This window comes from Rhincodon typus, chromosome 29 (assembly GCF_021869965.1).
Source record: "Rhincodon typus isolate 14 chromosome 29, sRhiTyp1.1, whole genome shotgun sequence".
NCBI lineage: Eukaryota > Metazoa > Chordata > Chondrichthyes > Orectolobiformes > Rhincodontidae > Rhincodon > Rhincodon typus.
Genome location: NC_063360.1, coordinates 39,578,897 through 39,591,403, shown reverse-complemented (window position 1 = coordinate 39,591,403; position 12,507 = coordinate 39,578,897). Strand labels below are relative to the sequence as shown.

At 44.3% G+C, this 12,507-nt stretch overlaps 1 protein-coding gene across 3 annotated transcripts; it reads right to left on the bottom strand.

Moving 5' to 3' along the window:
* Nucleotides 1-849: 849 nt before the first annotated feature.
* On the bottom strand, nucleotides 850-10,760 carry LOC109923212. Of its 3 annotated transcripts, XR_007265107.1 has the most exons (4): nucleotides 10,631-10,760; nucleotides 5,731-6,567; nucleotides 4,174-4,319; nucleotides 850-1,013 (listed from the first exon to the last, which is right to left on the bottom strand). XR_007265107.1 is itself a non-coding variant. In XM_020523257.2 (3 exons), the coding sequence occupies exons 2-3, from the start codon at nucleotides 6,564-6,566 to the stop codon at nucleotides 869-871; spliced, it is 981 nt and encodes a 326-aa protein (XP_020378846.1). In that variant the 5' UTR covers nucleotide 6,567; nucleotides 10,631-10,760; the 3' UTR covers nucleotides 850-868. The 3 variants fall into 3 exon arrangements, 2 of the variants coding, with proteins under 2 accessions (XP_020378846.1, XP_048469990.1); XM_020523257.2 differs by lacking the exon at nucleotides 4,174-4,319; XM_048614033.1 differs by lacking the exon at nucleotides 4,174-4,319 and having other exon boundaries at nucleotides 5,881-6,567.
* Nucleotides 10,761-12,507: the final 1,747 nt, after the last annotated feature.

Sequence of the window (12,507 nt, the reverse complement as noted above, 5' to 3'; positions counted from 1 at the left end):
ATATATATTGCCTCTCCTCATTCTCTCCATCTGTTATACCTTCCCACCAGCTTTCAATACTTGTACCACCCTTATCTGCTCTTCCACACTTCATACCTGTTCATTATTTACAAAGTGCTCTGTAACAGCCCAGCAACAGTGTCTTTGCAGAGTAAGAGTTACTCATTGTAAAGGTAAAGTCACCAGAGGCTCTCTAATTAAAGAGAGATAATTGGTGTTGTTCTATCCAGAGGGTCACTGTGCCTCAGGCAAAGGAAGGGTTGAGGAGGAGAGTCCTTTATGGTAACCTCAGCTGATGTAGGATTTGAACCTCTGCGGTTGGTGTCATTTCTGCATCATAGACCAGCCATCTGCTCAGGGTGTGGGTTATGGTTAGCTCAGTTGGCTGGACAGCTTGTTTGCAATGCAGTGTGATACCAGCAGCAAGATGTTACCATGCAGGTCCTGTCTCCCCAATCTTGCCCCAAGCCTGAGGTTTGGTGATCTTCAGGTTAAACTCACTGCCAGTCTTCTCTCTCTAATGAGACAGTGGAACTATGGCAGCTTTACTATTCCCAATCACTATATCTGTTCTGAGTTAGTGTTTATTCAGCGTAAGATTTTCATGAGAGCTCCACATTGTATCTCAGCTTCAAGTTGCTGCTCAGTGCCTGTAAATTGTATTATGCAATTGATGTTTATATCTGTAAGGTCCAAAACAGCTTCACTATAGAGAAACAGATTTGCCTGTGGATTCAGCGTATTTCAGTGCAGTCCCAATGTGGATTCCTGCATGATTCCAGATTCACAGTCAATATTATAAGAAATGGAGTTAAAGATCCACAGTTGACAAGATATTTTACAAACAAATGGGGTTACAATGTTTTATTTACTTGTCTGGTATGATATACACATCATCCTCTGGGTTAGCAACAGACTCTGTGTAATTACAATAAACAGGCTGCTCGTTTAAATAAATATCACAAGCTGGGTCACTTTCCAGGTAATACGTGTCATCCGCACTCTTCGGATTCCTAGAAAGAAAGGAATATCCCATTAAAAACAGAACAGAAGGTTCCGATTTCACTCATCCCTCAAGGAGTTCTCCCCAGAATCCCAACTACCTGTTGGGGACCTATCGCTGTTGGGGAGGGTTTAAACTAATGTGGCAGGGGGATGGGAACCAAATGAGGAGGTTAGTGGGCAGTAAAGAGGTAGTAACGAAAGTCTGTAAGGAACTAGATAATGAAGTCAGTGTGACTAAGGGGAAAAGTAGGCAGAGAGCAGGTAATAAACGCAAAGGGACAGGTGGTCTGAGGTGCATTTGTTTTAATGCGAGAAGTGTAGTAGGTAAGGTAGATGAACTTAGGGCTTGGCTTAGTACCTGGGAGTATGATTTTATTGCTATTGCTGAGACTTGGTTGAGGGAAGGGCAAGATTGGCAACTAAATATCCCAGGATATAGATGCTTCAGGTGGGATAGAGAGGGAGGTAAAAGGGGTGGAGGAGTTGCATTGCTGGTCAAAGAGGATATCACAGCTGTGCTGAAGGAGGGCACCATGGAGAACTTGAGCAGTGAGGCAATATGGGCAGAGTTCAGAAACAGGAAGGGCGTGGTAACAATATTGGGGCTGTACTACAGGCCTCCCAACAGTGAGCGTGAGATAGAGGCACAAATACGTGGACAGATTATGGAAAGATGTGGGAGCAACAGAGTGGTGGTGATGGGAGATTTTAATTTTCCCAACTTTGACTGGGATTCACTTAGTGTTAGGGGTTTAGATGGAGCAGAATTTGTAAGGAGCATCCAGGAGGGTTTTCTAGAGCAGTATGTAAATAGTCTAACTCGGGAAGGGGCCATACCGGACCTGGTGATGGGGAATGAGCCCAGCCAGGTGGTTGAAGTTTCGGTAGGGGATTACTTTGGGAATAGTGATCACAATTCCGTAAGTTTTACAATACACATGGACAAAGATGAGAGTGGTCCTAAAGGAAGAGTGCTAAATTGGGGGAAGGCCAACTATAGCAAAATTCGGCAGGAGGTGGGGAATGTGGATTGGGAGCAGCTGTTTGAGGGTAAATCCACATTTGATATGTGGGAGGCTTTTAAAGAGAAGTTGATTAGAGTGCAGGACAGACATGTCCCTGTGAAAATGAGGGATAGAAAGGGCAAGATTAGGGAACCATGGATGACAGGTGAAATTGTGAGACTAGCAAAGATGAAAAAGGAATCATACATAAGGTCTAGGCGACTGAAAACAGACAAAGCTTTCGAAGAATATCGGGAAAATAGGACCAATCTAAAACGAGGAATTAAGAGAGCTAAAAGGGATCATGAAATATCTTTAGCAAACAGGGTTAAGGAAAATCATAAAGCCTTTTATTCATACATAAGGAGCAAGAGGGTAACTAGAGAAAGGGTTGGCCCACTCAAGGACAAAGGAGGGAAGTTATGCGAGGAGACAGAGAAAATGAGTGAGATTCTTAATGAGTACTTTGCATTGGTATTCACCGAGGAGAGGGGCATGACGGATGTTGAGGTTAGGGATAGATGTTTGATTACTCTAGGTCAAGTCGGCATAAGGAGGGGGGAAGTGTTGGGTATTCTAAAAGGCATTAGGGTGGACAAGTCCCCAGGTCCTGATGGGATCTATCCCAGGTTACTGAGGGAAGTGAGAGAGGAAATATCTGGGGCCTTAACAGATATCTTTGCAGCATCTTTGAGCACGGGTGAGGTCCCGGAGAACTGGAGAATTGCTAATGTTGTCCCCTTGTTTAAGAAGGGTAGCAAGGATAATCCAGGTAATTTTAGACCGGTGAGCCTGATGTCAGTGGTGGGGAAACAGCTGGAGAAGATACTGTGGGGTAGGATCTATTTACATTTGGAAGAAAATGGGCTTATTAGTGATAGGCAGCATGGTTTTGTGCAGGGAAGGTCATGTCTTACCAACTTGATAGAATTCTTTGAGGAAGTGATAAAGTTGATAGATGAGGGAAGGGCTGTAGATGTCATATACATGGGCTTCAGTAAGGCGTTTGATAAGGTTCCCCATGGTAGGCTGATGGAGAAAGTGAAGTCGCATGGGGTCCAGGGTGTGCTAGCTAGATGGATAGAGAACTGGCTGGGCAACAGGAGACAGAGAGTTGTAGTGGAAGGGAGTTTCTCAAAATGGAGAACTGTGACCAGTGGTGTTCCACAGGGATCCATGTTGGGACCACTGTTGTTTGTGATATACATAAATGATCTGGAGGAAGATATAGATGGTCTGATTAGCAAGTTTGCAGATGACACTAAGATTGGTGGAGTAGCAGATAGTGAAGGGGACTGTCGGAGAATGCAGCAGAATATAGATAGATTGGAGAGTTGGGCGGAGAAATGGCAGATGGAGTTCAATCCAGGCAAATGCAAGGTGATGCATTTTGGAAGATCCAATTCAAGAGCGAACTATACAGTAAATTGAAAAGCCCTGGGGAAAATTGATGTACAGAGACAACTGGGTGTTCAGGTCCATTGTACCCTGAAGGTGGCAACACAGGTTGATAGAGTGGTCAAGAAGGCATACGGCATGCTTTCATTCATCGGACGGGGTATTGAGTACAAGAGTTGGCAGGTCATGTTGCAGTTGTATAGGACTTTGGTTCGACCACATTTGGAATACTGCGTACAGTTCTGGTTGTCACATTACCAAAAGGATGTGGATGCTTTGGAGAGGGTGCAGAGGAGGTTCACCAGGATGTTGCCTGGTATGGAGGGCGCTACTATGAAGAGAGGTTGAGTAGATTAGGCTTATTTACATTAGAAAGACGGAGGTTGAGGGGGGACCTGATTGAGGTCTACAAAATCATGAGAGGTATAGACAGGGTGGATAGCAAGAAGCTTTCTTCCAGAGTGGGGGACTCAGTTACTAGAGGTCACGATTTCAAGGTGAGAGGGGAAAAGTTTAAGGGAGGTATGTGTGGACAGTTCTTTACGCAGAGGGTGGTGGGTGCCTGGAACACGTTGCCAGCGGAGTTGGTAGAGGCGGGCACGATAGCGTCATTTCAGATACATGAATGGGCAGGGAGCAGAGGGATACAGATCCTTGGAAAATAGGCGACCGGTTTGGACAGAGGATTTGGATCGGCGCAGGCTTGGAGGGCCAAAGGGCCTGTTCCTGTGCTGTAATTTTCTTTGTTCTTTGTTCTTTGCTCTACCTGAGATGCCTCAGAAGAGATTCTGACACTGACACCTCTTCCAGAATGAGCAGTTCTGTCACCCTGGCTGGTTTGTAACTGGACCGTTCTCCTGATAGCTCCTTTCAGGTCCATAGCTGCTCTGGCCTCACTCTGTCTGGGAGTTGCTTAAAAAAAATTCAAATGAATTACAGTAAAAATGTTCATCAAGTTAGCACAGGCCCCTGAAACTGAAGTCTGAGCTGAAGGGTCAGCAAATCAGGTTCCTCCATTACTGCCAAAGATTTTTTTTCTTTACTTCGTTCATGGGACATGGGCATCGCTGGCTATGCAGCATTTATTGTCCATCCCTTATTGGGATCCAGAAGCCCTTGTCCTCAGCTGCACCCTGTACAATCAGACACTTCACTGATCATCCCAGGGACTACGCTTGGACATCATGGTGCTATCACTGTGGTCAGTGGGAGATTCTGCAGCTTGCCTGCAAGTTTTAACTTCTCCAACCCAGGAAGCTGACGGAATAGTTAGGAGCAGTGCCTTCGTCCTTTTCCCTGACTATTGTGGTCAGTGGTATTGACGAAAGCGGATGTTCTCCAATTGGACCAGTTAGCAACTCAAACCGAGTTACAGGGCCTGAAGGTATAACCTAGGTCGGCTTTTTGAGGGGTATGAGGAAGTGCTCTACCTCCTAACCCACAGATTCTGGTCTGTGAATGTATTTGCCAACTGGCTGAGCACAGCCTTGTTGAAGTGTTGGCATCTCACCTGTTGCCTGCCTCCTTTCTCCACACAAATGGAGCAATGGCCAAACCACCAATAGGATTGAGATGCTGGGGCTGAGTCCTGCCCAGCAAGAGCTGCTGGCCAATCAGAGGCTGGAAGCTCTTGTCCACAGCTGTATCCCTGAGGAGGAGGGGCAGTGCCAGTCGCCCCAGGCTCAGAGAGGATCGAGGCGAGAGAAACCTGATGCTCAGGCAAGCAGGAGATCACAAGGGCAGGAGACAAAGGGGTTGGAAACCAGAGCAGTGGGTGGTTCATAGTGGGGATTCCATTACCCTTCAATCTGTCGCTCACTGAGTGCCTTTGTTTCATGGAGAATACCTCACCACCAACTCCATGAGCTATCTGCAATCTTACCATGCAGATTGGGTTGATGTAGTTGGGTTAATCCCACTAGTGGTAGGATGAGGCCCTTATGTGGTCATTAATTGGTTACTTAAGGTCCTCAATTGGTGGCAATCATGAGTTATGTGCTGGTAACAGGATGGCAGCATAGGTTCAGGCCTGGTGCCATTCTAACCGAATACAATACTCTTCCTGTCTCCTAGTTCACCACCAGAGAGAGAAGATTCTGCCCATAATTTCTGATGTGTCCATAGATGTACACACTCAAAGCTGCTACTGTAAGAATGAGCTTGCACTGTCACAATCACTGATGTGTATATATTTACAACATTATGGTTCCAATGTTTCAACTGCAATGATATGTTTCTTTCACAAAGAGATGTACAGACTTGTAGTTACTCATGTGTTAGTGCATTTACACAGATACTTGCTCACATTTTCACTCCACTTTACCTGTCACATCTTTCCCGTGCCCCATCAGATTCACCAATCAGCATGTTCTCATAATCCTTGTGCACCATCTGTTGCTGCCTGACCCCTCTAGAACATTCTGCATTCTCTGACACTGCTGCTGGATCTTTCCAGTTTGCTCTGCTGACGTATCTTTGCTGACCATGATCCAAGGAAGAAACAGAATGACGTTTGTTCGGGGAGTGGGAACTGTTGGTATTGCATTTGGAGGAATATTTGATCACGACACAAATAGTGATTCCAATGCCGAGAATGAGCAATGGAACGAGGACATAGACGGAAATGCGATTTGTCCTGCTGCATTCCGCACTGTAAAAACTGCTCACGTTGAACACACTGAAATTGTTTGCTCCATTGCAATTCAGATTCTCCATGAAATTCTGTGTACAGTTTTCTGCTTTATTGCAATTCTCTGTCAAATCTTTCAAAACACTGCAAGAACATTGAAAGATAACTTGTACTCCCTGAATGATGCTGAGAGGAATGGATTTTAGAGGGTTTCCATTTACATTCAGTACTTTTAAGTTTTCAAAGTTTAGGAGGAGATTTTTCGGAAGCTGTTCGAATTCATTGTTCATGAGATTCAGTTCGATCAGCTCAGAATTCTGAGAAATGTTAATAACTTGGGAGATTCTGCAGCTTTCTAGTGAGAGCTTTGTGACACCGTTTATGTTTAACTTTCTCCAATCCAGGCAGCTGAGGGAACAGTTAGGAGCAGTAGCTTTGACCCCTTCCCTGACTATTGGTGTCTCTGTACAGTGTGAACCCATTGTCCACTGGATATGAAGCAAACTGAGAACCATCGTCAATATCTTCATCCTGTGTGAATCAAGGAGATACATCCAATTAGAAACTTCAATTCTACACCAAATGGTTCCCCACCTCATCTCACCCTTACAAGCAAGAAGATCTTCTTTAATGCTCTGTAGCTTGTCAAATAATTGCCCGGCTTAGGAACTGACAATAAGACACTCCAACATCACACAAAACTCACAAGTTTTCCATCTTTAGCCAGTGGACTGAGCTGCACCTCAGTGAAAGTGACTACAACGCTGTGTATTTGTATACCACTAAACTAAAAAACGGGCAGATTCTCAGTTCAACATTCCACCTGAAAGGTGGCACCTTTGACAGTGCAGCATTCTCTCAAGGGCAAACAAGAACTCGAGATAAGACCAGGAGTCAACCATACGGCACATTAAGCCTTCTCAATATAGTCATAGAAACATAGAAGATAGGAGCAGGAGGAGGCCATTCAGCCCTTCAAGCCTGCTCCCCCATTCATCACAATCATGGCTGATTGTCCAACTCAATAGCCTAATCCTGCTTTCTCCCCATAACCTTTGACCCCATTCGCCCCAAGTGCTATATCTACCCACCTCTTGAATACATTCAATGTTTTGGCATCAACTACTTCCCATGGTAATGAATTTCACAGGTTCACTACTCATTGGGTGAAGAAATGTCTCCTCATCTCTGTCCTCAATCGTCTACCCCGAATCCTTAGACTGTGACTCCTGGTGTGGAGACACCCACCATTGGGAACATTCTCCCTGCATCTACCTTGCCCAGTCCTGCTGGAATTTTATAAGTCTCCATGAGATCCTCCCTCATTCATCTGAGTTCCAGAGAAAACAATTCCAACCTGGCCAATCTCTCCTCATACGCCATCCCTGGAATCAGCCTGGTAAACCTTCGCTGCACTCCCTCTGGAGCAGGCACATCCTTCCTCAGAAAAGGAGACCAAAACCGCACACAATATTCTAGGTGTGATCTCACCAAGGCCCTGTATAACTGCAACAACACATCCCCGCTCCTGCACTTGAAACCTCTCACAACGAAGGCCAACATACCATTTACCTTCTTTATCGCCTGCGGCACCTGCATGCTTACCTTCAGCAACTGGTACACAAGGACACCCAGGTCCCACTGCACACTCCCCTCTCCCAATTTATAGCCATTCAGGTAGTAATCTGCCTTCTTGTTTTTGCTTCCAAAGTGAATAACCTCACATTTATCCAAATGATACTGCATCTGCCATTAATTTGCTCACTCACCCAATCTGTCCAGACCATGCTGAAGGATCTCTGCATCCTCGTCACAGTTCACCCTCCCACCCAACTTGGTATCATCTACAAACTTGGAGATATTACATTTTGTTCCCTCATTTAAATCATTAATATATATTGTGAATAGCTGGGGTCCCGACACCGATCCCTGTGGTACCCCATTAGTTACTGCCTGCCAATTTGAAAAGGACCCATTAATTCCTACTCTTGTTTCCTCTCTGCCAACCAGTTTTCTATCCATCTCAATACACCTGCACCAACCCCATGTGCTTTAATCTTGCACAATAATCTCTGATGCGGTAATTTGTCAAACACTTCCTGAAAGTCCAAAAATACCACATCAACTGGCTCCTCCTTGTCAACTCTATGAGTTACATCTTCATAGAATTCTAACAAATTTGTTAAGCATGACTTCCCCTTCATAAATCCATGCTGACTCTGTTGATCCTGCTACTACTTTCTAAATGCTGCGCTATAAAGTCCTTGATAATGGATTGGAGAATTTTCCTCACTACTGTTGTTAGGCTTACTGGTATATAATTCCCTGTTCTCTCTCTACCTCCATTAGCAACTGTCCAATCTGCAGGGACTGTTCCAGAGTCTATAGAATCCTGGAAGATGACCACCTATGCATCCACTATTTCTAGAGCCACTTCCTTAAGTACCATGGGATGTAGATTATCAGGCCCTGGGGATTTATCCACCTTCAATCCCATCAATTTTCCCAGCACCATTTCTTTACTAATATTGATCTCCCTCAGTTCTTCCCTCTCACTAAATCTTGCATTCTCCACTATTTCTGGCATTTGATTTGTGTCCTCTTTTGTAAAGACAGAACCAAAGTATGTATTCAGTTGCTCAGCCATTTCTTTATCCCCTATTATACGTTCCCCTGTTTCTGTCTGTGGGGGACCTACATTTGTCTTCGCCAATCTCTTTCTCTTCACATACCTATAGAAACACTTAGTGTCAGTCTTTATGTTCGCTGCAAGCTTACTGTCGCACTGTATTTTCCTCTTCTTAATCAATCCCTAGGTCCTTCTTTCCTGAATTCTAAACTGCTCCCAATCCTCAGACATATTATTTCTCTTGGTCAATCTGAATGCTTCTTCCTTGGATCGGATACTATCTCTAATTTCCTTTGTAAACCATGGATTGGCCCTCTTACCCATTTCCTATTCAATTTCCACTTTCCTGCCAACTCCCCATATCCTCAATTCCCTGAGAAATCTGCCGATCCTATCCTGAAATAGACCCAACAATAGAAACTCTGCAACCCTTGGGGGTGGAGAATTCCAAAGGTACACAACCTTTCTACTGCAGAAATTTCTCCTCATACCAAACTAATCTAAAATAATCACTCTCTTATCCTGAGACAGTGCCCCAGCTTTCTTGATTCCCCAGACACGGAAACAATCTTTCAGTGTCAACCCTGACAAGCCCCTTCAGAATCTTGAATGTCTTTTAAAACAAATTAGACTTAGTTTTCTTGTCCAAACACTTAACCTGCTCACAATGCATTGCAACGTGTGTCCGTCCATTCAAATCCCAAGTTTACCATTATTAGCAAGTTTGCACAGATTATTCTCTATCTCTTTCTCAAACTTATTGATAAATATTGCAAACAGCGAGACCCAGCCCTAGGTATTCAACCTCCAGCATTGCAGCACTCTCTCAGTACTGACCCTCCGACAGTGCGGTGCTCCCTCAGCACTGACCCCCCGACAGTGCGGCACTCCCTCAGCACTGACCCTCCGACAGTGCGGCGCTCCCTCAGCACTGACCCTCCGACAGTGCGGCGCTCCCTCAGCACTGACCCTCCGACAGTGCGGCACTCCCTCAGCACTGACCCTCCGACAGCGCGGCACTCCCTCAGCACTGACCCTCTGTTCCCTCAGTACTGCCATGAGGAGTGTCAACCTGTAACATTTGTTCTACACTTTTACTGTGATGTTTGGTCTGAAAAGTTTGAGAATGCCCAGCTGAGTCCTGGCTTGATCATGAAACAACAGGATTCAGTAACAGTCTAACAATATTTTGTTCACCTGTTATATTCACTGAGATAGGCTGGGAAGCAAGCTCTGCCAAGTGTTGCAATTAGCTCTGTTGCTCTCACTGAGCTGCTGTCAGAGGCTGGGAAAGACACAGTGATAAAGAAAGGTGTGCACCTGTAGGCTGAATTTTCTTGAACCAAGCAGCAGGATTTGCCCCTCAAACCCGTGCTTGCAGCCCATATTCAATAAGATCATTGATGGTCTGGTCGTGGTGTCATCTCAACTTTTCCGTCTGTACCTCAGTCTATCCAAAATATCACCAACAGAGCCTGAATAAAATTAAAGACTTAACCTCCCCTGCTTTCTGGGGATGAGAATTCCACACTTGAACAGCCCTTTCAGAGAAAAGTTTTCCCTCATCTCTCTCTTCAAAGGGAATCCTCTAATTCTCAAACTATGTTACCTAGTTTTAGTCTCCACAGAACAGGAAACATCCTCCAGGTATCCAGTCTATCCAGTCCCATCAAGAACTTCTACGTTTCAATAAGTTCCCCTCTCATTCTTAAAAACTCCGAAGGATACAATCTCAACCTGCTCAACCTTAAGAAAAGCCCTTTGTCCCAGGATTGAGCTGAGTGAACTTTATGTGGGCTGCTTCTGCAGTAATTATGTCATTTTTCAAATTAGGATTTCAAAAATGTACACAGTAACCAGATGTGAAGAAAGGGAAATTGACAAATACATAAATGCTGAAATAATTACTGGAAAGAGTTAGCAGACTGCCTAAGGATGAGAGTGACTATAAAATCTTTTCCTTACCTTGTCAGAGATGATTTCGTCTCAATGTCTGGGCTCTTCCTCAAAGAATTGGGTTGAGATTTTGAACAAACTCAATTTTGTTGATGGAAAGAGGAAACTGGCAAAAGGGAATGTACACAGGAAGCTGTGGCTGACTTTGCAAATTCTAGATCCCCCTGTCATCAATTTCAAGAACTGGAATTATTTTTTAAATTTAGCATTTAATGTTTCTGGGTAAGGAACTGAAACTGTTTCAAAACTACCAGTTCCCCACTAACACGATGGAATCAAGTGATAGGGGGAGAGGCTTAAAGATTGCAGATTCCTCAGAAAGCAGCTCCATTCTCTCGTTAAGCAAATGGTTCAAGGTGAATGTTAAAGGATAAAGTCACCAGAGGGCTGCTCAGTTATCAGAGAGAAAGAGAGGCACAGAGATACAGAGAGAGAGACAGAGACAGAGAGAGAGACAGACAAAGAGGCACAGAGATACAGAGAGAGAGACAGAGAGAGAGACAAAGAGGCACAGAGATAGAGAGAGATAGACAGAGAGAGACAGACAGAGAGGCACAGAGAGAGAGAGAGGGACAGAGAGAGAGCTTCACAGAGAGAGAGAGGCAGAGAGAGTGAGACAAAGAGAGAGGCACAGAGAGAGAGAGAGAAAGAGAGAGAGAGAGCATTGGTGGTGTTTTAACTTGGCGGCCATTTAAAAGTTAACTGCTGAAACTAGCATTAACATTTCCCACCAACAAACTATTTCACACTAAGCAGCCTGTAAAATTCTGAAGGACCGTTACCAGACTTGAAATGTTAACTCTGTTTTCTCTCCATTGATGCTGCCAGACCTACTGAGTTTCTCCAGCAATTAGTTTCTGTTTCAGATTTCCAGCATCCACAGTTCTTCATTTTACATTATCCCACAGTTTGCTTATTCGCTCTTCATAAATGTACTTCTCCATACAATACTCACCAGACACCTTTCTGCCAACTGCAAATTTTAGTCATCGCTGAAAATATTAAAGAAAAAAATGTAGACATGGAGAAAAAGTGTACACTACACATCTTTGCATACTGTATATGCACAGAATGCCTTCTTTACTATTTGAAAAAAATAATGAAAGAATTGTTCTCTGAGAACATATCCCCCCAGGATTAGCAGCAGTTTATTGTGCTGTACTGGGAGCTGGGAGATTACAGCCCATGAAGGACAGGCTCTGATCACGAGGAGGAAACAGCCTTTGACTAAGGGACAAAGTCTAATTTAAACATCAGCTGCAGGAATGCAGAAACAGAGAAACAAAAGCCAGATATGTTTGTGAGGTGGTTAAAGCAAACTGAGAGTCATTTCTAAGTGAATAGATTTGAACAGCAGGAAAGTGTTAAAGCAGTATCAAACCCTTGGTCAGACAACACTAGCAATATAGCAAAACCCTCCAATCCCTACATTATGAAAAGGACATAGAGGTACTGGAGAGATGCAAAAGCATTAACTTGAATCATACTGGAACCATAGGCTTTATCTCCTAAAAATCTGAACTGATTGATTTGCTTTTCTGCAGAAAGGGATGTTGAGGGGTTCCCAAATTGAGGTCTTTCAAATGATATGAAGAGGTTTGATCAGCTAGACACAGAGAACAATGACAACTGGTTGTCAATCTGAAACCTCTTCTCTACTAATGCAGCTGAAGCTGCTGAGTATTGCCAGCATTTTCTGTTTGGATATCTCTGTATTTTTCTTCTTGTGGTAGAGAGCATTATTCGGTTCTGAATCTCAGTAAAGGTGGCGGCTCCTCAGGGGAATGCACTACGTGTGGCTCAGCTCAGTGTGGGCTCCCCATATCACTGTCAATAGGTAGTAGGAGGGATGAGGTCCTTCAGGTACACCTAGGGGAGCTGGGGAT

Excerpts from the sequence above, each read along its gene's own strand:
- LOC109923212 (XM_020523257.2), bottom strand. The coding sequence starts at position 6,566 with ATGAAGATATTGACGATGGTTCTCAGTTTGCTTCATATCCAGTGGACA. Across the intron at positions 1,014-5,730 it reads GCACGGGAAAGATGTGACAG|GAATCCGAAGAGTGCGGATG; the intron begins GTAAAGTGGAGT and ends CTTTCTTTCTAG.